Source organism: Oryctolagus cuniculus, chromosome 6 (assembly GCF_964237555.1).
Source record: "Oryctolagus cuniculus chromosome 6, mOryCun1.1, whole genome shotgun sequence".
Taxonomy (NCBI): Eukaryota; Metazoa; Chordata; class Mammalia; order Lagomorpha; family Leporidae; genus Oryctolagus; species Oryctolagus cuniculus.
Genome location: NC_091437.1, coordinates 88,700,870 through 88,728,642, shown reverse-complemented (window position 1 = coordinate 88,728,642; position 27,773 = coordinate 88,700,870). Strand labels below are relative to the sequence as shown.

At 38.4% G+C, this 27,773-nt stretch overlaps 1 protein-coding gene across 17 annotated transcripts in view; it reads right to left on the bottom strand.

Annotated features, from left to right (window-relative positions):
* YTHDF3 (YTH N6-methyladenosine RNA binding protein F3) overlaps positions 1–27,773 on the bottom strand; it is a 46,276-nt gene that overhangs the window by 14,686 nt on the left and 3,817 nt on the right. For 5 of the 17 annotated variants that reach the window (XM_008255568.4, XM_051843803.2, XM_008255570.4 and 2 more), the window contains 2 exons: positions 24,762–24,847; positions 11,525–13,123 (listed from right to left, as the gene is read on the bottom strand). In XM_008255568.4, coding sequence (XP_008253790.1) covers positions 11,525–13,123; positions 24,762–24,847 — 1,685 coding nt within the window. Of the gene's footprint in view, positions 1–11,524; positions 13,139–24,761; positions 24,848–27,271; positions 27,418–27,773 lie in introns of all 17 variants that reach the window. The other 12 variants (XM_017341342.3, XM_017341345.3, XM_051843804.2 and 9 more) reach the window with 4 other exon arrangements.

Here is a 27,773-nt window from a genome sequence, read left to right as displayed (position 1 = left end):
AAAAGACTCCAACCTACATTATTAAGTGTAGAACTGTCAGGGAAGTGCTTATGGTTGTCACATGTAAAAATACTATAAAGTAATTTCTTATAAGCAGCAAAAGATGATCCAAGTCTTTAAGCCCTTGCACCCACACAACAGAATCGGATGAAGCTCCTAGCTCCTGGCTTCAGCTTGGCCCACCCTTGGGCCACTGTGGCCATTTGGGGAGTGAAGCAGCAGAGGGAAGATCTCCTCTGTAACTCTTTCAAATAAATGAGTAAATCTTTATATAATTTTTTAAAAAAGTAATTTCTTAACATGTTAACACAAACCTGTGTACTTTGAGACATATCTAAAATATCTCATTTTAGAATCAAAATTATTCCAAATATAAAAAAAATCTTAGCAGGCACTAAAATTTAGTGTCTGGAAATACACAATAACATATTAATAGCATATATGACTAAAATACATTAAGAGTCTGAAACTAAAACTATTTGGGGCAAGAACTTGTCACAGTGGTTAAGACACTGTGTGGAACACTGGCATTCTAAATCGAAATGCCTGGTTCAAGTCCTTGCTCTGTTTCTAATCCAGTTTCCTGGGAATGCACACCATGGAAATGCAGCAGATGAGGGCTCAAATACCTGAGTCCCTGCCACCCATGTGGGAGATCTGGATTGAATTCTGGGCACTTGGTTTCCACCTGGCCATGATCTGCCTGTGGTGATCATTTGGGGAGTGAGCCAGCAGATGGAAGATGTCTTGTCTGTCTCTGCCCTTCAAATAAACTTTTAAAACTACAAAATAGGAATTTTTATAATTATCTCTTATCTCTGTACAAGTACAGAGCTCCATTTCTTTTTAGGGGAAAAAATAAATGTGATGTTTCAGAAGTTCATCTCAATGTTACAGACAACTGAAAATCACACACAAATAAAAGAGCTTATTAAATTGAAAATACCACCTCTGATTATTTCTTGATCAATAAGGATTTACAAGAAGGAGATTACAGTAGAATATAAATGACTCACATGTAATACAATGGAAAATTTCAAAAAAAGAATTATGTAAAGAGTCAAAACACATTCTACTACTATGTAGATTACTGAATTTATACTGGACAAAACATTCAAAAACACATTAGTGCTTTGCTTTCTTCTTTTATTTTCAATGCAAGCATTCCATCAAGTAATTTCAGCTGAAAAAAAGTTAAGATTTTTATCCTTTATTTTAAATAACTTTGACAAGCTGTCAATATATCATTAAATAGCATACTAATACAAAAACTTCCTAATTTATCAATTCACACTTAATTCCTATTGTTTATAACTTACCACAGTGAATATACTATGTGACACTCCTCTACACCAGTACTAATTTTAGTTCCTGCAATCACTTTGCTTATGACTATATAGTATGCTTAGGGCACACACTACTCCTTGATATATAATTTATTACTTTCAGAAAGATGAGAAAATAAGTTAGTTACCTTCTTCAAGCCTTTCGTGCCACCTCCATCTCCTAATATGCTATTGTAAAAAAGAATTATAATCTTTTGTACTATTGTCTAATTCTGTAAATGGAAAAACCAATAGCATTTATCTTGAATGATCAACTACATAGTATTGCAATTAAATAGTTCTATGACATTTGAACTTCATGAAAGGAAACTGGTTCTTCAAAGCGCTTAATCATTCAACAAATGTTTACTTAAAAAGCATTTTTTCGAGGTGCTAGAGATTCAGCACAGAGCAAAGTAAGTTTGCTCTCAAAGAGCTTACATGCCAATATTAATGAAGTTTACCTAGAATGTTTGTTTTTAGCTCTCTTCATTTAGTCAGGTTTCCCAACCAGGGGCCAATTTCACTTGTCAGGCTTAAAAGGTAACACTGCCAATGAATACACAATGAAAAGTTAAGTCCCTAGAGGTGCTATACATAATAAAGACCTAACTCAAATGCATAGAAAGGGTCCAGTTAGTTGTTTGTTCTTGTATAACAAAAGCTGCTATCAATGTTATTATCTTATATTTTTTATTCTATTGTAATATCCCCCTAATTAACTTTTCCATGAAGGATATGTGGCTAAATTTTTAAAAACCTGAACTTTAGTTTACCCCAAATTTACTGATATAACTTGACATTCATCTTTACTGGCATAATTCTATATTCTACCCCATCCACTGAGATAAGATTCTACAACTGAGTGTCCATGATTACAGATGAGAGAATTCTAACAACTGTCTGATACTCCTTCCATTTTATGTGATCTGTCTATTGGTTATGAATCCTTTCAGACTTTTTTTCTTTTTTAACTTTAAACTTCTCTGCTGTCCACTCATCTGACATCATCTAGCATTTGGCTTTGGAAAATTTTTCTTTATTCTTCCCAATGACTTTTTTTTTTTTTTTTTTTTTTTTTTTTTTGACAGGCAGAGTGGACAGTGAAAGAGAGACAGAGAGAAAGGTTTTCCTTTGCCTTTGGTTCACCCTCCAATGGTCACTGCTACCGGTGCGGCGCGCTGATCCGAAGCCAGGAGCCAGGTGCTTCTCCTGGTCTCCCATAGGGTGCAGGGCCCAAGTCCTTGGGCCATGCTCCACTGCACTCCCTGGCCACAGCAGAGAGCTAGCCTGGAAGAGGGGCAACCGGGACAGAATCCGGCGCCCCGACCAGGACTAGAACCCGGTGTGCCAGTGCCAAAAGGCAGAGGATTAGCCTAGTGAGCCGCGGCGCTGGCCTCCATTGACTGTTTTTTAACATTCTTTTAGAATGCACCAATTTTCTTTGCAACACATCTTTCTCCTTTTATATTTTCATCTCTTATTTTTCCACACTGGAAAATGTTTTTGATTTGATACTCCAGATTATCAGGATCTAATATATAATCATTTATTTTATTAACCAGTTTGCATACAGAATACTGACACTGGTAATCATGCTTCTAATTTCTAAGAAAACTTTTTGTTTTTCTGCTCCTTTTACATAGGAACACTTCCTAACAATGTGAATTACAATTTTATTTTACATTTCAAATTATCACCAGTTCCCTCAATAGTTTTTAATGTGCTAGTCTTGTTTTGTTCACCAAGCTTGAATTTATTCAAATAGGTCAAAACTGTATGTCCAAGTATAAGAATGAAGAACTATAAAAATAACAATTGTCATGGGTTTTTGTCCTTGAGTTTTAAATTTCAAACAATATCCCTCCTTCTAAAAGATGGTTTGACATTTTAAGTTTTATATAACCAGAGCAGATATGTCAGGTTGGCTTGTTCACTAGCAAGACAAGCTGGGGAACTCCCACTGCCAAAACAATCAGGAGAAAAAAAACCACTCAATAAAAAAAAGTGCAGTAATGAGAAGACTGTATTTACTTAAGTGGTGAAGCAGAGGCAGAAAGAAATCTGCCATCTGCTGGTTCAGTCCTCAAATGCTCAAAACAGCTAGGGCTGCACCTGACTGAAGCTGGGAATCAGAAACTTAATTCGGTCTCCCACCTGGGTAGCAGGTACCCTAAATCTTGAGCTATCATCTACCGTATCTCAAGATACACGTTTATCAGAAAGTTGGTATTTGCAGAGGAGCTTGAACTCAGACCCAGACACTGATATATGGCATACAAGCATTTCAAGCAACATTCAACCACTAAATGCCTGACCTAGAAAACCTTTTTAAATCTCAGTCTGTTATCATAAACAAAATCAGGAATTTAAAGAAAAACATGAAGATAGAAGAGTAATGAAAGAAAGTTACAATAACAACAGGCATAAATGCAAAATACTCAACTACAAAATGCAAAAGCATGGTAAGGGGTGGGCACTTAGCACAGCAACTGAGAAGCCAAATCCCGTTATCAGGGGCCTAAGTTCAAGTCCCAGTCCCACTTCTGATTCTAGCTTCCTGTTAGTGTGCACACAGGAAGTACCAGCTGATGGCTCAACTACTTAGGTACCTGCCACAAACACAGAAAGCTGGAATAAGTTTCCTGGCTTCCAGCTTTGCCTGGACCAAACTGGCTGCTGCAGGCATTTGGACAATGAGTCAGTGAATGGATGATCTCTCTTCTTATCAAATAAAAATAAATTTAAAAGGGGGGGGGGGGACACCCTCCCAAACTTGGGGAAGGCAAAAATTTTAAGTCAGATTAGTATAAACCTTCTAATGATATTATTAAAAATTGTCTGACTCATCTAGGTCCTTTACCTGCTAATAGCTTGGATTCACTACCATAGGAGAGAAAAGTAAGTAAAGGATTTTAGATCAACTGCAATAATACTATAAAGAAAATATCCTCATTCTTAGGAGTTATGTGCTGTAGTTTTGTGGGAAAAGAGCCATTTTAAATGGAATTTCTCTAGTGCTTCAAAAATTGAAACAACTGAGGAAGAATATTACAATAGATCAATCTGAATAAAATGTAATTGTACTACATATACCTCCACCAAGTTTTAAATTATTTCAAATAAGATTTAAAAATGACTCACCCAGGGCTGGCACTGTGGCACAGCAGGTTAACACCCTGGCCTGTAGCGCTGGCATCCATATGGGCACGGGTTTGAGAACCAGCTGCTCCATTTCCAATCCAGCTCTCTGCTGTGGCCTGGGAAAGCAGTAGAAGATGGCCCAAGTCCTTGGGCCCCTGTACTCAAGTGGGAGACCCAGAAGAAGCTCCTAGCTTTGGATCGCGCAGCTCTGGCCATTGCAGCCAACTGGGGAGTGAACCATCGGATGGAAGACCTCTCTCTCTCTCTCTCTCTCTGCCTCTCCTCTCTCTGTGTAACTCTGACTTTCATATAAGTAAATAAATCTTTGGAAAAAAAAAATGACTCACCCATGAAGCTAGAGCATGAAGCTATAACTCATTCTATTGTATTTTTATAGCAAGAGTATATTTGGTCATTTTCCTACTGATGGACATTCCATGTCCCCAGGTTTTGCTATTATACACTGTGCTCTTAATAACACCTTTATACATGTTTACTGAGATAGCTAGAAATTTTCTCTTGGGTATGTGTCCCAGAACTGCTGAATTACAATGTATCTGAATCAACTTTGAAGGACAATGCACAACTTGAAATTGTCTAAGATATCTTGCTAATCAAAATTTTTCCCATTATACTGTCACACTTCTTAATTTTACCAAATGAAAGGACACAAAAATATTTTCTCATAGTACTTCTGGATTATTATTTTCCTAGCTTTTAAAATACTTATTTATTTAAAAGGCAGGGAAAAAAATAACAATAATAGAAGAGAGGAAGACATATACCTTCCATGCCCTTAGTTCACTTCCCAGATGCCAGCAACAGCCAGGGGTGGGCCAGGCCAAAGTCAGGAGCCAGAAACTACATCTGCATCTCCCACATGGGTAGCAGGGACCTAAGTATTTAGGACATCATCTGCTGTTTTCTCAGGCTCATTAGCAAGAAGCTGAATGGGATGCGAAGAAGCCTGGACTCAAACAGGCATTCCAACATAGAATGTCAGCATTGCTAGTGGTGGCTTAACCAATGTTTTAAGGTTGGATATCACGTTATATACTCAGTAGCTTTATGCATTTCCTCTTTTATTAAATGTATATCTATCTACCCATATCTTTTATTTATTTTTCTATTGGGTTATTTATCTTAAATTGATAAACAGTAGCAGGAGTCCTTAGCATCTTCTTAATTGTAATCTTTGGCCTGTTTTATTCAAATTTCTTCTGGTCCTTCCAAAAACATGTCTTTTAAAACATTCTTTAAGGCATTTTTTTTTTTTTTGAATTTTTACTTATTTGAGAAATCAAGAAACAGACAGGCATAGACAAAGACTCCCACCGTAGGTTTACTCCCCAAATGCCTGCAACAGCTGGGGCTGGGCCAGGCTGAAGCCAGGGCTGGAGTGAGGAACTCAATCCAAGTTTCCCAAAAGGGTGGCAAGAGGCCAATCACTTCAACTATCACCTGCTGCTTCCCACTGGTCTGTGTTAGCAGGAAACTGGAGTCAGGAGCCAGAGGCAGTTTATCATTCCCAGGCATTTCAATTTGGGATGTGAATGTCTCCAATGGTAAGCCAAACGCCTGCCCCTAACACATTTTTTGATTATCAGTATTTTGTTTACAACCAGGGTGGTTTGTGTCTTATTAAAGAAACCAGCTTTACCCAATTTCTGGAAGATATGCAACTGGAAGAATGTTACCAATACCAAGTAGAAGTTTTGAGAAGTTTCAGTTAGATACAAGAAAGACAGGATCCTATTAAAAAGAGCACAAGTATGATTAAAAGCTACTTTTATTTGAAAAAAAAAAAAAATGCACAGGAAGTAAATGATAGCCTAGAGATTCCTTTGTCTTTTTGTGCCGGAATGGACATACACCCTTCATCAGTGGGATGCCAAGAGTATTTGAAAGCAGTTATGGGGAGAAGCCCAAATTATGCACAAACATAGCAACAAAAAACCCTACAAATTCTGCCTGGACAAGCCTAACAGTATCGGGAAGAAAAATGAGCAAAAATATATGGTACTTCACATACTAACCAGTTAATGAGCAAGGAAAATCAGACCACAAAGTTTGGCAGTGTAAAAGACACTACTCTGGATGCCCATATCCTATATATAACTATCGGTATTCAGGTACCATCTCCATTCCCAATTCCAGCTTCCTGCAAATGCCAACCCTGCGAGGCAACGGGATGGTTCAAAAACTTGGGTCCCTGTCACCCACACAGAGACTCTGATTGAGTTCCTGGCTCCTAGCTACAGCCTGGCCTACCCCTTGCTTGTGGATATTTGGGAAGTAAACCAGCTAACAGAAGATTTGTCTGTTTCCCTGTCTCTGCTTTTCAAATTAATTAATTAAAAAATAGTTTTTGGGCACAGAGGTTTCAAATAACCAAAGGAAAGTCAAATACCTAGCAGAACCCATTACAATTGCTTTCCTCTCTAGCTCTCAACAGGCTAAGTCAGTTAACTATTAGAGAGTCAAATGCAAGCAAACCAATACTGTCAATCAACAACACAAAAACTTTCATGAGTCAAAAAAACAACAAAAGCAAACTAAATACACATAAGTAGTCAAGGGACATGGAATCTAAATTCTCTAAGCAAAGAGAAAAACAAGGATAAGATGCAATGGTATCTCAGGACAAAGATTTAAACTATGTGCTGACATAACTAGAAAATAAAAATAAAAATAAAAATAAAAATAAAAATAAAAATAAAAATTTGGCTTGCAGACAAAAAGGATAAAATAAAAGATAGAAACCCACGCTGCACATGTTCATATTTACAGAGTAAAGAAAAACCTCTTGTGCACACAAACAGAAACAACCATTTACAATGAAAATAAAGGCTGGCCTTTGACTTCTCCATAATATAAAACCATGAAGTCTATAGTATTGTAATGTAAATTTAAAATGTTACCTTAAAAACTAAAAAAAAAAAAAAAAAAAAAAAGAAACGGTAGAAGGAAGGAATGTGGCAGGAAGGGAGTAGAGGAATATCATTTTCTTCCTAGACGTGTATCTACAAATCATATAAAATGTTAAAATTAATTAAAATAAAAATGGAAAAAAAAGTCCACAGTATTTTGGGACCCAAGAATTCTACACTCAGCTATACTGTTCATATCATGGTCAAAGAAAACTTTTTTCTTTTTAATCTGAAAGGTCTTAAAAAATGTACTAAGTTATTCTTCCTGAAAATAGTAATACAGGGGGCCTGTGCTGTGGCACAGCCAGTAAAGCCGCTGCCTGCAGTGCTGGCATCCCATATTGGCACCAGTTCAAGTCCCGCTGCTCCACTTCTGATCCATCTCTCTACTATAGTCTGGGAAAGCAGTAGAAGATGGCCCAAGCCCTTGGGCCCCTGAACCTGCGTGAGAGATCTGCAAGAAGCTCCTGGCTTTGGATTGGCCCAGCTCCGGCCATTGCAGCCATCTGGGGAGTGAACCAGCAGATGGAAGACTCTCTCTCTGCCTCTCCTTCTCTGTGTGTAACTCTTTCAAATAAAATAAATCTAAAAAAAAAGAAAACAGTAAGTTAAGTAAGATTTAAAATAAAGATGTCAGAGATGAGTTAAGCACTGCAAGACTGGCAGTAAATGATGAAACAAAATTAATGAAAAACAATGAAGTTTAAATCACTGTGTGAACATGACTATAATGTCATATTTTAGCTTAACTTTCATAAAAATTCTAATCTTGAAGATATTAAAAAACAGGTGTGAGTGTTTAGCCTAGATTTAAGACATTAAGATGCCTGTGTCCTATATGAGAGTACCTGAGTTTGATCCCCAGCCCCAGCTCCTATATCCTGCTTTGTGCTTATGTAGATCCTGGGAGGAAGAAATGATGGCTCAGGTAACTGGTTTCCTGCCACCTATGTGGGAGATGTGGATTGAGTTCTTGGCTCCAGCTTCAATACAGTCCCAGTCATTAAGCGTGTTTGGAGGGTGACCAGAGGGTGACCAGGAGAAGAGGAGCTCACCTTCTCTGTTTCTCAAACAATTTAAAAAAATACTGAAAATAAAATAGGACTACATTTTCAGACCACGTAGGAAGGAAAGGGGGAAAAAGTGAGAAGACGGGGCCGGCGCCATGGCACAGTAGGTTAATCCTCTGCCTGCTGCACCGGCATCCCATATGGTCTCCGGTTCTAGTCCCGGCTGCCCCTCTTCTAATCTAGCTCTCTACTATGGCCAGGGAAAGTAGAAGGTGGCCCAAGTGCTCGAACCCCTGCACCCACATGGGAGACCAGGAAGAAGCTCCTGGCTCCTGGCTCCTGGCTTCTGATCAGTGCAGCTCCAGCCGCTGCGGCCATCTAGGGAGTGAACCAACGGAATGAAGATCTTTCTCTCTCTCTCCCTCTCACTGTCTGTAACTCTACCTCTCAAATAAATAAATAAAATCTTAAAAAAAAAAAATGAAAAGACATACAAGGTTACTCTCTTCTTAGCTGAGAGAGAAAGAAATGTTGATAAATATTTCCTTGCCACACATATTTTCTCCTGAAGAACCTCATCTCCTTCCATGGAATCAACTGGTTAAGAACAAAAGCCCCCAGGGTCTTGGACTCCTAAATCTCTCTACCACCTAATCTATTTTTCTGCTTATATGTCTCAAACCTCTTAAAATAAATATAATCCAAAACAAAATTATTGCCTGCATCCCATCTTCTACATTCCAAATCATTTCTCCTGTTATTTGTTACAGCAGTAACAAAATGACCATTTACTTAATCTTGAAGCTCAAAAATTCAACCTCTGATCCTATTTTCTTCACTTTACATATTTAAATGGAGGATAATTCAATTATAGTCATCCATCCATTTAAAAGGTTCAGCAGAGGCTTAAACAGTGACTTTCAATACTCCAAAAACAGTCTCTAACAATGCAAAAGCTATTATTAGCATCACAATCACCTGGAGAGCTAGTTAAAAATGTATATGACCTGGGTCATACATTGACACAGTGGTTAAGGCACCACCTGCAGGGCCTGCACTGTAGCATAGTGGGTAAAGCAGTGCCAGCATCCCTTATGGGTGCCAGGTCAAGACCCAGCTGCTCTACTTCAGATGGAGCTCTACTATGGCCTAGGAAAACAGTAAAGGATGGCCAAAGTCCTTGGGCCCCTGTACCTATGTGGCTGACCCAGAAAGGAAGAAGCTCCTGGCTTCAGATCAGCATAGCTACGGCCATTGTGGCCATCTGTGAAGCGAACCAGCAGCTGGAAGACCTCCCTCTCTCTGCCTCTGCCTCTCTAACTCTGCCTTTCAAGCAAATAATCTTAAAAAAAAAAAAAAAAAAGACACCACACGGGATACCCACATCCCATTTTGGAATGCCTAGATTGGATACCAACTCTTCTACTTGCAATCCAGCTTCCTATTAAGACACACCCTGGGGAGGAATCAGAAGATGGTTGCCCAAGGACTTAAGTCCCTGCCTCTCATGTAGAAAGACCTGGATTGAGTTACCAGCTTCTGCCTGCCATAGCCATAGCTCTCACAGCCACTTGTACAGTGAATCAGCAGATGAAAGATCTGCCTGATTTTATAAAAAAAAAATTTTATTTATTTATTTGAAAGGCAGAGTTACAGAGAGAAGGAGAGACCGAGATCTCCCATCAGCTGATTCACTCCTCAAATGGCTGCAACAACCAGGGATGGCCCAAGCTGGAGCCAGGAGCCAGGAACTTCTTCAGGGTCTCCTACATGGGTGGTAGGGAACCAGATCAGAAGTGGAGGAGCCAGGACAGGAACTGGCACCTATATGAGATGCTAGCATGGCAGGTGGCAGCTTAACCTGCTATGCCATGACACAGCCCCATCTTTCAAATAAAACAAGTAAGTTTTAAAAACCTGTTTTAAATGCATACTATCAGGTCCCTCATCAAATGTATCAACCCCAATGTGCATTTTCAAGAAACACCTCAATAGTTATTCAGGCAACTAAGTTTTAAAACTGTTGCTCAAAGATCAATATATCAGCATCATTCACCAATGAATATTAGTTAAAGCAGTTCCTTTTGCTGCACACAAGAAGCCAGATATCTGTCTACACACAAAAATAAATCAGACATTTTACATACAGCTAAAGTTAAACTAAGTTTCTGCTTTAACTTAATTTCTACAGAGAAGTTTTCCACTGGAGCTTTCCATTGTTAACGAATGTTATTCATTGGATGGAGGGGCTTCTAAGCATATCTGCTTCTTCTCAAAAGTCTAAAAGCACTGTGTTTGAAAAAATCTGCCAGTTGCCTAGTCAGGTCCATTCTCTTTTTTCCACCTAAAAACAGGACCCCAATTTTACGCTTAGTATGGAACAGAAAAACATTGCCCAGCCTGCCGTACTCTATGTGGCCCTGTGATCCAGTTCTGACTAATATGATGTAAGCAGGAACAGCATGTGTAATTGCAGGGAAGTCTCCCTGAGTCTCACAAAAGGTAAATGACAGAATTAGAAATCAAATCCCTCAGTCTAAGTCTAAAAGCCTATGTCTTCCCAACTCTTAAGTCATCTTCCTAAAATCAAAGCCTCACTCACTATATTTTGTACACTCACTGTAATTGTACAAAAACAAGTCAGGAGTTTTATATTTAAAAAATCTATTTTATTTCTCATTACTGCAAAATGAACAACAGTCAAACATTCATTTGTAAGCTGATTGTTTCAAACTCCAAACACATTTTCTCATAAAGTGTTTAAAACCAGTGAGAGTCCTTGGCCAGTTCAAATGTCAGTTTAACTGCAAAGCCTAATTGTTTCAGCTCTGATAAAACACCAAGACTCAGTGACCTTTATCACCTAAAGCATGAAGACTAGGTAGGAAGCAATTCATTGGAAAGGCTACCCTTGGCAAGGAAAAAATAAATAATTCAGTTGGGGCACAGTCACTTCAAAAGTATTTGTAATTCTGTTTCTTAACCTAAATGGTAAGTATCCTTCAGAATAAAATTCTTAAACTGAAAGGTAATGTTAAGAGGTATCACAGAACACATCTGTACACAGCCCACCCCAACAGAAAGATCCCACACACAAAAATTACTGTATTCTTACCCTACGCATGGCTTCCTCCTCTTCTTGACGCTTTTCATAATGTGCAAAGTCATCAAAGATTGAGGTGGTATGCTTGAAAGTAGCAATTATTTTAAGCACTTGCTTAGCTTTTTCTAGGGGTACCTCTTGAGTGTCCCTTGAATTGGTAACTGGTTTGTTGTCATTATTTTCTAGGCGAATATGCCGTAATTGGTTATTGGGAACATCTTTGACAAAGATCCATTTAACTTCAAATTTGCCCTTCCACTTATCCTGAGACCAGACACCAGCATATGCATTATAGTCCACAACAGACTTCATTTCAGCCACTCCACAAAAATGTCCACTGCCATTCACACTGAAGAGTAAATAGAGTGGGCCTTTCCCATTCAGGGAACGGTAAGCTGCATCCAAACGCTTATTACCATGCTCAGTACTACACCAGATAGAGTACTTAATGGAACGATGTATGTCATCCTCGGAGTAGCTTTTAATTATAAACACACGTCCATTCTTCAGGTTCCAATCAAAGTCTTTGGGATTATAGTTGTTTATGGCCTTTAGCTTTTCTAGCACTGGATGCACTTCTACACTAGAAGGTGAAGCGCTGACAGGTACAACACCTAAACCAAAGTTTTCACTGCCCGCTCCATTGTTCTGGTTGAAGCCTGCTCCCCTGTTCCGAGGAGCTACCCAGCGATTCTGCAGCTGTTGCTGTTGAGGCTGCACTTGGTGAGGCTGGGCCTGTGGTTGAGGTCCTTGTTGCTGCTGTGGTTGTGGTGGCTGAGGCTGCTGTTGAGGCAGTTGGCTTTGCACCAATGGTGGTGGTTGAATTAATGGCTGAGGCTGCTGGATTATAGTTTGAGGAGGCAGAACTGGTTGGGTTGGTGGAGCCTTTACCACTGACCCCTTTTCATCCCAAGTTCCAATATTCATGTTGTGTTTTATAGGAGGTGGTGGCACAGCAGAACCCCCAATTCCCACATTGCCCTTGGGTTTCAGTTTCGGTTGAGGTTTGGCAGGCTTTCTGGCAATGGCAGCCCAGGAGGTTGGTTTCGGTGCTGCACTGCTAACAGGGGGCACACTATTGGTTGCAATGCTAGTCATACCACTGCTGCTCAATGCTGTACCTACAGTTTTTGTCACTGCAGCCGTCAGGTCACCACCAATTTTCAGTCCAGTCATTCCTTGTTCAATACTGCTAATGCCAGGCACCTTACTCAAAGTATCATTGCCAAATCCAGCCTGTCCATCAGTAATAGCTCTCCCAAGAGAACTAGGTGGATAGCCATAACTGCTACTATAAGCAGAACTTTGTGTTGATTGTCCCTGAGATCCACTTGTCCCCCATGTAGAGAAATCAGCATTACCAGGAAAAAAGTTAAATCCATGTTGACCAAGAAATGGAGGGGTATTTCCTAATGCCCCAGGTTGACTAAACACACCATCTGGTATATAATGATGTTCTCCATTACTCATTTGTCCATAGGTTGTCAGATATGGCATAGGCTGGTCTCCAGCTGTGGACCACGCTGCTTCCCCAAGAGAATATGGAAATCCGATGGATGGAGCATAGTAACTAGGCATGTATGGATCTGACATTGGTGGATAGCTGTTGCTCTGTAAAACAAAAGACTGCAATCAGTAGTGAAATAACCTCTTAACAGGAGGTGGAAAAAAAGTCATCAGATTAAAATCAAATAGTTTTAAAAATGAAGATGTACCTGTTATGGCTAAAGGAAATGAAATCTTCAAACCTAATCTTACTAAGAGAAAAATTTTCTAAGTATTCATATTTTCAAGTATTTTTTATAACATTACTTGCAGGTCTCAGATGCAAGGGGGTAAGGATAGGATGGGGATTGTTTCTGTAGAAGTGCTAGGTCCTCTAGCACAAATCCCATGATTTGTACAAAAAGCTGATTAACTTTGCAGACACAAAATTATTCCCAGATATCAATATTTAAAGCAACTGATGTATTTAAAAATTTACATGCAAGAATAAACCTAGGAGCTATGTCAAGCAAGAGATGAATAAGAGAGAATCACTTATTTTTTGAAAGAGTTACAGAGAGAAAGGAAGAGACAGAGATCTTTCATCAGCTGGCTCACTTCCAAGATGTCCATAAAGGCCCACGAGGCCAGGCCAAAGCCAGGAGCCAAGAGTTTCATCAGGGTCTCTCATATGGGTGGCAGATGCCCAAGCACTTGGGCCATCTTCTACTGCCTTTCCCAGACCATTATAAGCAGGAAGCTGGATTGGAATTGAAGCAGCCAGGACATGAACCAGTGCCAATAAAGGGATGCCAGCAACACAGAAGGTGGCCTAATCTGCTATACCACAATGCCAGCCTCAAGATAAATTTTTTTAATTATTATTTATCTGTATGATGAAATCCAGTCCACTGTATATTTTCATCAGGAAAACAAAAACGGTAAAATATTCACATTCTAAGCAAAGAAAATTCAAGATTATGCCTACAGCATGACTAAAATGCTTTTGCTTTGCTTTGCCTTGTTCATTTTGAAAAGGAAGTAAAACAAAATCTTTATCATGGTTTTTTTTTTTGTTTTTTTTTTTTGTTTTTTTTTGACAGGCAGAGTGGACAGTGAGAGAGAGAGACAGAGAGAAAGGTCTTCCTTTGCCGTTGGTTCACCCTCCAATGGCCGCCGCAGCTGGTGCACTGCGCTGATCTGAAGGCAGGAGCTAGGTGCTTCTCCTGGTCTCCCATGGGGTGCAGGGCCCAAGCACCTGGGCCATCCTCCACTGCACTCCCTGGCCACAGCAGAGAGCTGGCCTGGAAGAGGGGCAACCGGGACAGAATCCAGCGCCCCAACCGGGACTAGAACCCGGTGTGCCGGCGCCGCTAGGCAGAGGATTAGCCTAGTGAGCCGCGGCGCCGGCCTTTTATCATGGTTTCTAATGATGAGGTATAACAGATGCTCTTTTTCATTACATTCTAATATTTTCCAAATTTTACACAGTAAGTTTATCACTTTTTAAAGTTTACAAATAGTGAGCTTATGTAATCTTCCAGAATTATTTCAATTTAACAAATATTCAATTGAATAACAATAAGTTATCATGAATTTAAGATTTGCCAGAATTCAAGGCACCAAATTCTTCTAAAGAAAAAAATTCACATCTGTTACTAGCCAATGTAAACTGGCTGATATTTTAGGGATTTCCATTGAAAATGGGTTTCTTATGCCAAAAACTTGGGTAAGATTTTTCATCTTTGATTCAGATTTAAAATTAAAGCTTTGGACACAGCTTTATAATCTATAGAAATATGCAAGGTAAAAAAAATAGCTAATATCTAATCAGGACAACTGGGATTTCCTTCTGAGAGTCAATATCATAAAGGCTTAATATTGATTTAATTTATAAGCATTCTTACTCTACATTCCCTAAAGTTCATTTTTCCTGCTTTTACAGTCTTACGACTATACTGTGCCTTATTGTTCCATTCAAGAAAAGCATATGAATATAAACCTATGATAGTAGCATAACAGATACTACATGGAACATGTTTAAATTATTTTTTAAAGCTTTTTTAAAAAGATTTATTTATTTATTTGAAAGGCAGAGTTACAGAAAGGCAGAGGCAGAGAGAAAGGTCTTCCATCCACTGGTTCACTTCCCAGATGGCTGCAATGGTCAGAGCGGCACCAATCCAGAAACCAGGAGTCAGAGATCCTTCTGGGTCTCCCATGCGAATGCAGGGGCCCAAGCACTTGGGCCCTCTTCTACTGCTTTCCCAGCCCATAGCAGAAAGCTGGATCAGAAGTGGAGCAGCAAGAACTCGAACCAGTGCCCATAAGGGATGTTGATACTGCAGGCGGTAGCTTTACAGGCTAAGCTACAGTGCAGACCACTGACTTATCATTTAAAACTGAGATGCTTGCCCAAGAGTCTGGGCCCCTGCCACTCACATAGGAGACTCGATAAGGCTCCTGGCTTCAGCCTGGCCCAGCCCTGGCCGTTCAGGCCATCTAAGAAATCAATAAGCAGATGGAAGATTTCTGTCTCTCCCTCCAACTCTTTCAAATAAACAAACAAAACTGAGATGTTTTACTACTACTACTGAGTTACCTGTGACACATCTTATAACTTAAAAACTTAATTTTCTGTCTTTTGAAATGTTTCTCTGATATAACTAAAGAACCCAATAGAAGTTGCATTTAAATTAGTAATTCTGACAAATATTTACTGGATATTGCTAATAAAGATGGAATAAAAAAAAAAAACCAAAAACCCATATGCCTTTCTGTACTGTTTAAAGAAAAAGCAGGGGCTGGTGCTGTGGTTCAACTGCCACCTGCAGTGCTGGCATACCATATGAGCACCAGTGTGAGTCCTGGCTGCTCAACTTCCAATCCAGCTCTCTGCTATGGTCTGGGAAAGCAGAAGATGGGCCAAGTCCTTGGGTCCCTGCACCCATGTGGGAGACCCAAAAGGAAGAAGCTCCTAGCTCCTGGCTTTGGGTAGACGCAGGTCTGGCTGTTGCGGCCATTGGGGAAGTGAACCAGTAGATGGAAGACAGTTCTCTCTCTGCCTCTATCTCTGTAACTCTGCCTTTTAAATACATAAATAAGTCCTTAAAAAATACATAAATAAAATACAGAAGTCTTTTAAAAAAAAAAAAAGCAAATCACGAAACAATTTTCCAAATACATTTGACGTTGCATATTTTACTGTATTTAGAATTGGAAATCCGTGCTACTACTTAATAATTTAGTTCAATATATATATGGGAAACATTATCTATAACTGAAACACATTCAAAGAAGATCCATAGTATTACTGTGAACATGTTTTGAACCAGCACAATAGAAGGTAGCATCACTGCAGAAATAATGGCTCCTCCATTTAAATACCCTTACCAAGAGAAGCCTGAGGAAAGTTCAAAATATACCAATGGTTGTTTTTTGTTTGTTCTAAATTTTTTTTAAAAGGCAGAGCTAGTGAGAGAGATAGAGACACAGTGAGATCTTGCATTTGCTAATTCAAACCCCAAATGGCCCCAACAGCCGGGCCAGAGCCAGGCCAGAGCTGGGCCAGGCCAAACCCAAGTGCCAGGAGCTTCTTTTGGGTCTCCCACATGAATGGCAAGGGCCTAAGCACTTGGGCCATCTTCTACTGCTTTCCCAGGCTATCAGCAGGAACCTGGATGGGAAGTACAGCAGCTGGGATGCTAACGCCCACATGGGATCCCTGCAGCACAGGCAGCAGCTTCACCCGCTACACCACAGCACGGGTCCCAGTGGTTTTCAAAGAAGAAATTCTTGAAGAAATTAATAAGTCAACTTTTAGAATCCATGAAGATGAAACATATACATGTTATCTGATCACTAAATGTTTAACAGTATTCTGTACTTCATATTGACAAGAAAACTATTTTGATATAAAACTCTAAAATGATTAGAAGATTCTTAAAAATTGTCTTCATCCTCTTCTGAAAGGTTACTTAAATGTAACCTTTTATTTAGAATTTTATAATACCTCAACCACTTACCGAATGCCTACACTATGGAAAAGACTATAATAAACTCATTTTATTATTTTTTTTTTTTTTTGGACAGGCAGAGTTAGACAGAGACAGAGACAGAAAGGTCTTCCTTCTGTTGGTTCACCCCCTAAATGGCCACTCCAGCCAGAGCTATGCCAATCCGAAGTCAGGAGCCAGGCGCCTCCTCCCGGTCTCCCACACAAAGTGCCATCCTCCACTGCCTTCCCGGGCCACAGCAGAGAGCTGGACTGGAAGAGGAGCAACCAGAACAGAACCAGCACCCCAAATGGGACTAGAACCCAGGGTGCCGGCGCCGCAGGTGGAGGATTAGCCTAGTGAGCTGCGTCACCGGCCAAGAAACTCATTTTAAAAGAAAATCTAGTTAAATGGAAAAGTCAAATCAGAAAGTGTGTTTCACATACAGAAGAGTAGGACAGCCAGGCTGGATACAAGGAAATTGATTCAAAGTTTTAATTTTGAATATTAGTAGTGAAATCTGAACCTAGTAAGTCTTAATCTGCATGTAGAAGTGGAAAAGCAGACCTAGTAGGAAACAGAAAGTTCATTATTTATAATAAAAGCTTTTATAAAACTATACTTACATAGTATCAAATGCTTTCATTTTACCATGACAAATGCTGAATTCTACAATAGAGTTGTACAATAAGTTCATAATTTGTCTATACTCATTGTATTATTCAGTAGCAAACAAACTAAAGGGCCAGAGAATAAAAAGTATCAAGAGCTTCCTTAAAACAAACAAACCCTGGAGTACAATTTACCAATGCAGTTTTAATGATTATCTGGGCTAATTCCTTAACAACAAAAACAACAAAATCCACAAACCTATATTACTACTGAGGCACAAATTTTGGTCAATTCTGTTACCTCTTGGGTCAGAGTAAAAACAAATCTTCTCAGGGTATGCAGGTCATGATTTTTATTACTTCACCAGTAAACTATTAATTTTGTCAAAATAATAGTTTGGCTTACTTTAAAATGTACCCCATTAGTTACAACTGACTAAAGCAGTTTTGGCTAATAAAATCAAGATTCCCTGCTGTCCCAATCTAATTAGAGATATCCAAAGTGTTACTACCAATTAGAATCCTTGACAGTATATTGCATAAATGATCTTCCTTCTCTGTGATACAAATTTAACCATTTATTTGCCTGTAAACAACTGATATGTTTTCTTAGCTTTACTGAACTCATTTAAGCAGCCTTTTAGAAGTCAAGGCTTTGGTTTTGGTTCTAGTTAAGAACAGAGTTGTAGGAAACTAATTTTGAATTCACAGAACTATTACTGTAACTTCTGTATTAACTGTATCTTTCGCTACATGAGAAATATTTTAATTGCTAGTGCAGCAGACTATCAATCTGAGAAATGTTCTCACTAGTGACTAACAACAAGATTTCTATTCACTGATGCAGACAGTAATTCAGAACTTACTTTTATCTCTAACATGGTCATAATGACAGATATAATCAGCTAGTGATTTAATCCATTAAACCAGTGTGTTCATAATACAGAAATTGTTCAGTAATTAAGTTTACTATAGTCTTCAGAGAAAAACTAATATTATGTAAGGTAATTTATAGAAGCAGAGTGTAGAACTGTATTCACAAAGGCTGGGATTGAAAGTAGTTGGAGGATGAAGGTCAAATGGTACAAAATGTCACACAGGAAGATTATGCTGGTTTTTGTTTACACTTGGTGAATATAGTTATTAACAAGGCATTCTGACAGTTTAAAATTTCAAATGCTGGGGGCCAGCACGGTGGCATAGTAGGTTAAGTTGCCAACAATGCTGGTAACCCATGTGGGCAACAGTCTATATCCCGATTTCTCCACAGTTCCCTGTTAAGGTCAGGGAAAGCAGCAGCAGCAGATGGCCCAACTAGTTGAGTTGCTGCAACCTCGTGGGAGACCCAAAAAGGCTCCTGGCTCCTGACTTCAGTCTGGCCCAGTCACAGGTGTTGTGGCCATTTGGGGAGTAAACCAATGGATGGAAGTATCTCTCTCCTTCTCTAACTCTACCTTTTAAAAAAAATTCAAATGTTGATGACGATAAATTTCAAATGTTCTCACTAAAAGGAAAATCTTAAATATTTGAGGTAAATATATTAATGAGTTTAATTATTCCATATTATATTCATGAATCATAACATTATTTTGTACCCCATAAACTTATGTAATTAGAAGCTGACAAGTTAAAACCAAAAAAGTAAAATAGATTAACCTGTACCTGGAGGTAATTACAAAATTAAACTCAACAAAATTTACAGGGGTTGGCGCTGTGGTACAGCAGGTTAAAGCCCTGGCCCATAGCGCTGGCATCCCATATGGATGCTGGTTCGAGTCCCGGCTGCTCCACTTTCTATCAAGCTCTCTGCTAATGTACCTGGGAAAGCAGCAGAGGAACGTCCAAGTCCTTGGAACCCTGCACCCACGTGAAAGACCTGGAAGAAGCTCCTGGTTGGCTTCAGAAAGGCTCAGCTCCAGCCCTTGCGGCCATTTGGGGAGTGAACCAGTAGATGTAAGACCTCTCTTCCTGTCTCTCCATCTCTCTGTAATTCTTTCAAATAAATAAAGTAAATGTTTAAAAAAAGATATACCTTACTGTTGGTATTATATATCTGACTGTTGGTATACATAACAAGTATCTGCCAAATCTCATCAATTTTACAATCAGATTTTGTGCAATAAATGTAAATTTTACTTTGAAACAAAAACAAAGTATAAACAAATACTTAACAATACTCACTGAGTATTAAGGGGTAAGTATACCAAGCCTGTCACTTTGAAATGCATAAAGAAAAATAAATTAATGAAGCACAAAGATGGAGAAATCAGTATGTAAAAGAATACATGATACATGTTATTGCCAAAACCTAGGTAGCAGGTATATGTACTCATTATAAAATTCTGTTTCTTCACATTTGAAAATTTTCATAATAAACTGCTAAAAGGCAGGAGGGGGTTAATGATACAATCCTAAGATACCTCAAATAGTCAACAAATTAACTAAACTTATTTTGCTTCTGTAAAATGTAAATTAATTACCAGGACATGGCATAATTTCCAACCTAGTCCAGACTTAGGAGTATAATGTCCATGTGATGTAGGTTTCAAGGATATAGGTTTAATTTTTTTCTTTGAAAAGCAGAGCAACAGAGATCTTTAATCCACTCGTTCATTCCCCAAATGCCTCCAATACCAAGCCAGGGCTAGGCCAGGACAAAGACCAGGTTTTGGCCAAGAACTCCATCCAGGTCTCCTAAATGGGTGGCAGGGACTCAAATACATGGACCATCATTTAGTGCCTTCCCAACAGCATGGGCAGGAAGCTGGATGAGAAGCACAGGAGTTGGGATCAAAGTAGCCCTCCAATATGGGATGTGAATGTGTCAAGCAGTGGTCTATCCCATCAAACCACAATGCCTTTCCCATGTGCTCAATTCTTTACTCTCCCACTTTCTCTACCATTGATCTCATGAGATCATTTTTTTTCTAATCCTGTCATTTATTGATAAAATAAGGACAGTGTCTTCTACTCTATTCAACTACAAAGATTTTTTAAAAACCGCTTTAGGAAAATTAGACAATGACTTAAAACATTTAACGAAAATAGTTAAGGCATTATTCATTAGTAACAGCACTTACGCACAGAAAAATACTTATTTTCCATTGAGAAACTTGTACTTCAAACCCCTGAACTGACTTCTGAATCAACCACAAAAAGTTAAGTGAGGTTCAGGAATACTTTTAATGTTTATGTGTATTTCCATCTATTTGTTTCCTTCTACAAAAGTATAAATTATACTCTAGATACATCTAAGTATGGCAACGTCATAAGTAAAAACTGGAGCCATTTTAAGGGCATTCATGTGCTAAATGTTATCTACTGTTGGGAAGCTGCAGTAATTCTTTAACACTGACAATGACACAATCAGACACGGATTTTAGTGAGGCTGCTGAGTGGCAGTATAGAATTACTGGCTAAGAAATCATTCCAATAGGCAAAGAAGATAATTTTTAAGATTTATTTATTTGAAAGACAGAGTTACAGAAAGGCAGAGGCAGACAGAGAGAGGTCTTCTATCCATTAGCCTACTCCACAAATGGCTACAACGGCTGGAGCTGGCCCAACCTGCAGGAGCCAGGAGTTTCCTCTGGGTCTCCCATGCGGATAAGAGGCCCAAACACTTGGTCCATGCTCTACTACTTTCCCAGGCCATAGCAGAGAGCTGAATCAGAAGTGGAGCAGCTGGAACCCAAACCAGTACCAAAACTAGTATGGGATGCCTTTACCCACTATGCCATAGCACCAGCCCAAAAGATGAAAATCTTAAAGAGCAGTAATGGATGGGACAGAAATTGACAAACCTCAAATATTTTATTTTTTTCAATTCTTTATTCTTCTGTAATAATCATGGCTAGGGATTTATTTCCCCATATATGCAAGCAGACTAGATAAAACTTCAGTTTTCAAATTTATTCTTCAAATTTACATGCACCAATTACATGGTATCTTTGACAATACCAAATAAAACCTAAATTCTCCATTCAACTTAATGGTGAAATCAGTCTGAAGAACTATACATAATTTTAAGATCTGAAGGACTGAAACTAAGTTTTAAAAATTTGTGTTAAAAAGTATTCCCTAAGAAATTAAAGTTAAGCCTGGGGTGCCTGTATCTGATTTTTAGTGTGGGCCTTTTCCCTAGCTTCTTTACTTCCCACCCAACTTCCTGCTAATGTGCTTGGGAAGGCAATAAAGGCACAAGTACTTGCGTCCTTATTGTGCCTAGTGCAGCCGTTTGAGGAATCAGCCAGTGGGTGGAAGATCTGTCATTCTGCCTTCAAATAAATAGATTTTTTTTTTTTTTGACAGGCAGAGTGGACAGTGAGAGAGAGAGACAGAGAGAAAGGTCTTCCTTTTGCCATTGGTTCACCCTCCAATGGCTGCCGCGGCCGGCGCACCGCACTGATCCGATGGCAGGAGCCAGGTATTTATCCTGGTCTCCCATGGGGTACAGGGCCCAAGTCCTTGGGCCGTCCTCCACTGCACTCCCTGGCCACAGCAGAGAGCTGGCCTGGAAGAGAGGCAACCGGGACAGAATCCGGCGCCTCGACCGGGACTAGAACTTGGTGTGCTGTCGCCGCAAGGCAGAGGATTAGCCTAGTGAGCCGCGGCGCCGGCCTTATTATTTCCAGTTTTAATGTATAGATTAAATGAAATTGTAGTGCCAATTTAGATACAAATATATAAAACAACTTGTCATTGGTCAAAAATATTCAACACCTTTTCTATCAAAAAAGATTCATTTAGGGACTGGAGCTGTGGCGTACTAGGCTAAGCCTATGCCTGCGGCACCAGCATCCCATATGGGCGCTGATTTGTGTCCCTGCTGCTCCATGGAATGTCCAAAAATCCTTGATAAAAACTTTCCTTGCAGCAAAAATGCTTTTAAGTCCTCCTGACAAACAATGAAGAACTTTAAAATATCAGTTACCAAGTAAAACAGGTTTCTTTTGGTAACAATTCCCAAATTATCTTTTACAGTCTACTAAAATTCTTTAAAAACAGATTTGCATCATATTCTCATAATATAAATTCATTTTAGATTCTAGCATATAAACTCTGAGATCAAGTGGCAAAAAGAAAAAAAAGTTCATTTATTTATTCCAATAATTTCCCTAATTTATCTGATCAGAGGTACATTAGAATTCAAAAAAGAATTGAGAAATATCGTCACAAGGATGTTGACAGATATCTCGGTATGAGCCAGGATATAATAAAAGTTATTATTTTATTTTTAACTTATTTTAAAGATTAATTTTATTTATTTGAAAGGCAGAGTTTCAGAGAGGGAGTAAGACAGAGATCTTCCATCTGCTGGTTCTCTCCCTAATTGCCAAGCCTAGATCCAGGAGGTTCATCCAGGTCTCCCACATGGGTACAGGGGCCCAAGGATTTACAATATTCTCAGCTGCTTTCCCAGGCACAGTACCATTGAGCTGGATTGGAAGTGGAACAGCCAAGAATGGAAGCAAGACCCATATGGAATATAACTGAGGTAGGCTGAGACTTAACCCATGACATCACAACAACGGCCCCTACTTTTTCTTTTAAAACCTGCACAACAGTTCCTGCTTTACAGTGATACAGTCTTCAAAAATTCATGAAAAGAATGAATTATGAAAAAAAACACACACAAGGATTTAGAATTTTTTGCACCAAAGTAAATCTATCTTTAATTCCACTTTCCAAGAACTTTTTGAAGTACCCTCACATTCTTTCACAACATTCATGTGGAAAAGTGAATCTGTTATTTGAGTTCATCAAGTTAGATGACATAAATGTGAAGTTAAATTTTTCATTCTTTTAAGAGTAGCCTATCCTTCATAGATCCATCAACTGCTATTCCTTCTCATTTACTTATTCTCTGCTAAGGTATACATGCTAGGAATGTGGCTCAGCAGATAAGAGAACACAGTTAGGGAGAAAGACCAAGAGGTATATCAGGCTGAAGACAATCATCACCCTTCAATAGTCCTTAAAAGTAAACAGATAGTCCACAAACTGGAAAGGAGTTTTTCTTTAAATTTTTTTTCTCTAATTGAACTGTCAAGATCTGTAGTGTGGTAGTATTTGGTTCCTTATTCCTTCATAATTTTAAAAACGTAGGTTCAGGGACTGGCGCAGTGGGTTAAAACCCCAGCCTAGAGTGCTGGCATCCCATATCAGCGCTGGTTCAAGTACCGGCTACCCCACTTCTGATCCAGCTAGCTGCTAATGTGCCTAGGAAAGCAGTGGAGGATGGCCTAAATCCTTGGGCCCCTGTACCCACATGAGAGACCCATCAGAAGCTCCTGGCTTCAGACCAGCTCAGCTCCAGCTGTTGCGGCTATCTAGGGAATGAACCAACAGATATAAGACCTCTCTGTTTCTACCTCTCTAACTCTTTAAAATAAATAAAACACATCTTTAAATAAAATGTAGATTCAAATTTCAGAAACAACTTTTCATTTTTTTAAAGCAAAACAATAAGAAGCTTCATTCCAGAACGCTCTCTCTAAAAAAACTGAATAGTGAAAACTAATTTTTAAAATTCATTTTCTAGGAGTAACACATTTTAACATCGTTAAATTTGTACTACTGTTTATTGTTTTCAAATGTTTAAATTATTTCTGTATGCAAATACTCAAAAGTAAATGACTTGATAATGAAATTCCCAATGTCCAAAAAGTAGATGTTTTTAAAAAGTGCCTAATTATATGCCCTAGTATCACAAGTTACATTAAAACTTAGCTGTCTATAATTATCAACAAAATTCAAATTGGAATGCCATCTGAAAAAGAAAATACATTTAACCAAAAATTACACCACTCTACATACATATATTTCTACCTAAGCAAGCCTTCTAATTTGTTTGTTATGAAGATATCACAGTGACATCAGAATTTAAGTTTTCCAATATTCAAAAAAAAAACTGATCATAATATATACAGATAATGCCCATCTTTATCCCTTTGTATTTCATAAAGTACTTTCAGCTACTTATCAAATAGAACTCTCAATGTCATAAATCCGAAAACGCTATTTACTACAACACAAGCACACTAGATGCATTAATTCATGTTATGGTTAGTCTCATTCAATTGAAGTATCTACTTGAAAAATCAATTAACACTAACAGAAGTTTAATCCCCTAAAATCTGAAGTCAGAAGACTTACCTGATTTGTCTGGCTACTTAAGTATGGCTCAAAATCATCATCATTTACAGCATCTTTTTGATGAATCGAACCGTTTTGGACTGAAACTAAAAAACATGTTTGTATTAGAAATGGTGTAATTATGAAACTCAGTCTAACCCAATTAATACTTAAGATTATCCAAGCCAACTCGGAAAAAGTAATTCTGAGTTTTTTAAGTAGTCTCTTAAGATAAACTTTACTTTGGACACATTTATGTGCCACGAAAATCTTAGAAATCTTGTGATATTTAAATCCAAGATTACATAAACACAAATCATACACTTCTCCTTATCAAAAACCCAAAGTAGAAATCCCAATTTCCATGCTGTTGTGAGTAGCTGCAGTAAAATGTTGGAAAGCGTTCCTTGATGCTACATTGGAAACTACATCTATTTCAAGGAACTTTATAGACAAATGTTTAAATGTTCTCTACCAGGGCCAGTGCTGTGGCGTAGCAGGTAAAGCCGTTGCCTGCAGTGCCAGCATCTCATATGGGCACTGGTTAGAGTCCTGGCTGCTCCACTTCCAATCCAGCTTTCTGCTGTGGCCTGGGAAAGCAGGAGAGGATGGCCCAATGCCTTGAGCCCCTGCACCTGCGTGGGAGACTAAGAAGCTCCTGGCTTCAGATCCTCACAGCTCCGGCCTTTGCAGCCATCTGGGGAGTGAACCAGCGGATGGAAGACCCCTCTCTCTGCCTCAGCCTCTCTGTAACTCTGCCTTTCAAATAAAATAAATAAATCTTTAAAAAACAAGTTCCCTACCTTTCTTTAAACCTAGTCAGATGAAAGTAAATAAAAAGGAAAGGAACTGTTTTTGATCTAAAATTACAAATGTCTTGAATGTCTGCAGTTTAAAAAGTGGCTAAAAGAACTTGACCAGCATCGCAGTGAATGCACTTATAATTATGAAAAACCTAATTAAGTGCTTTAGTTAAAAAAAAAAAATGAAGATTTTCACTTGAAAGGAGAAATAAAACAAAGTCACCAAAAATAACCACAATTACACCTGGCACAATGAATCAAGGAATTTAGAAAGCCTCATCTGTTCACAGGTCATTTCCATTAACTCCATAAAGCTGTCATTCTCTGCACACTGTCTCAGAGCAGTTTTAAGCAGTCTCCAAAAGTAAAAAGGTCCTGGATTTAAATCCAAAGTCCACCACTGAGGATATGAATGATCTCCTCTTAGGGACTTAATCTCTTACTCTCTGATTACTTCTCTATTCAATGAGGTTATTAGTAATATATATGTAAGCTCATCCTAGTATTAAATATTATTGCATTAAACATTAGAGATTCATACAAATCTAAAAATGACTTCAGAACTATATAAATACGACACGTTACTAGGCTAAAACTCAATGTGGTATCACTATGTAAATATAGCATTATATACTTTGTTACATTAAATATTACAAGATTCATACAGGTCTAAAAATGACTCTAGAACTATTTAGAGACAGATATGTTACTGGACTAAAACTTGATATGGTGGCAATACATAGTATGCTATCAAGTGAGATGAAAAAATTTCATCTCTTAGAAACAAAAAGAACTCAGTATCTAAAGATTTAATGCTCAAAAATATAATATCACAAAACACTATAAATTAAAGTTGGTGTTCCTCTAAACTATCATTTATACCTAACTTCCATGAGTTTAGATCAACTAAAATGTAATATTATGAGTTAACAGTTGCTTGGGAGCAAAAATATGTAAAAACCTTAGTTCTTTTCCATACAGTGAGTAGCAATGAACATTGTAAAGTACTCAAAGTAGACCTCTTACCATACTCCTGCCTCTCAGATGCCAAGAGCAACCTGAAGGTCAACTTGACCCTGGCTTCAGTGAAGTGGTTTAACTATTTGTTAAGGACTATATCAGAACTAGGGTTGAGCTAAATACATTCTGCAGAATTTAAATACATAATAGTCACCAGAAACTAACTACTGAGGGTGTCTTAGGTTATTTTTATTATAAAGCCTGCCATGCTAGCTTTCCTTCACCAATGGCTTTAACATTCCTTTATCAAAGGTAGTTTTCCATCATCTATTATTTCTTGAAAAAAATTCTTCACTACCAAACTTTAATACATATTAATTTTGAATCATTTCAAAACTGCACATTTTATGTCCATTAGATTCTCAGAAATGTAATCCATATTGACAGTAAATTTATTCAAATACATCACTGTGCTACTATTACTTCTTGTTCTATTCTTTCCTTCCTAATTCTAAAAGGCTGAGCCTGAGAAAGACTCAGTTTTCTCATATACTTATTAAATGCAGTATGTAGTTGTTCTAGCCTTTGAGTTTCAGAAGCATACCTGTTGTCTTCAAGAAATTCAAATGTCTTAGAGACTTAGTTTTGAAACACTACTTAATGACAATCTGATGTCTTGGAGATTGAAAGCTACTAAATAGTAATGCAATCCAAGCCAGTTCCATAGTCTGTAAAATTCTTCAGGGGAAAAAAGAACGGATGACTTACATGATTCTTCGCCTGTTTCCTCTGCTCTATGAAGCAGAGTCAAATCAAGATAGAACATGGGCCTTAGGAGTCAGGTGATTCTTTGCTCTGGTCCTGACTACATCAAGTTAGGAAAGTCAACAGATCTGTGCATCATGTTTCCCCACCTACAAAAACAGCGACAATACCATATACCCTCTATCTCCTTAAAGGAATGTTTTGAGGATTAATAATAAAATGAAGCCTAAAATAATGACAGTAAAAGTGCTTTGAAATCATTTCTGGGAAGGAGAGGGAGAGGAAATAACAGAACACTGCCAAAATATAAGGCATTTCCCACTACTTTCCTGAAACACTGAAACTTAGCCATATCTGCTTTTAAATGTATAAAATGATGCACATGTCCCTCTTTCAGAAGGGAAAGAGGGAAAAGAGGAGGGAAAAGATAACTTCTTTTCCATATAATCTGCCCATCTATAAGACTAAGGGATAGTAGAAGAGGGACAGTAAAGCCTAGTGCTAC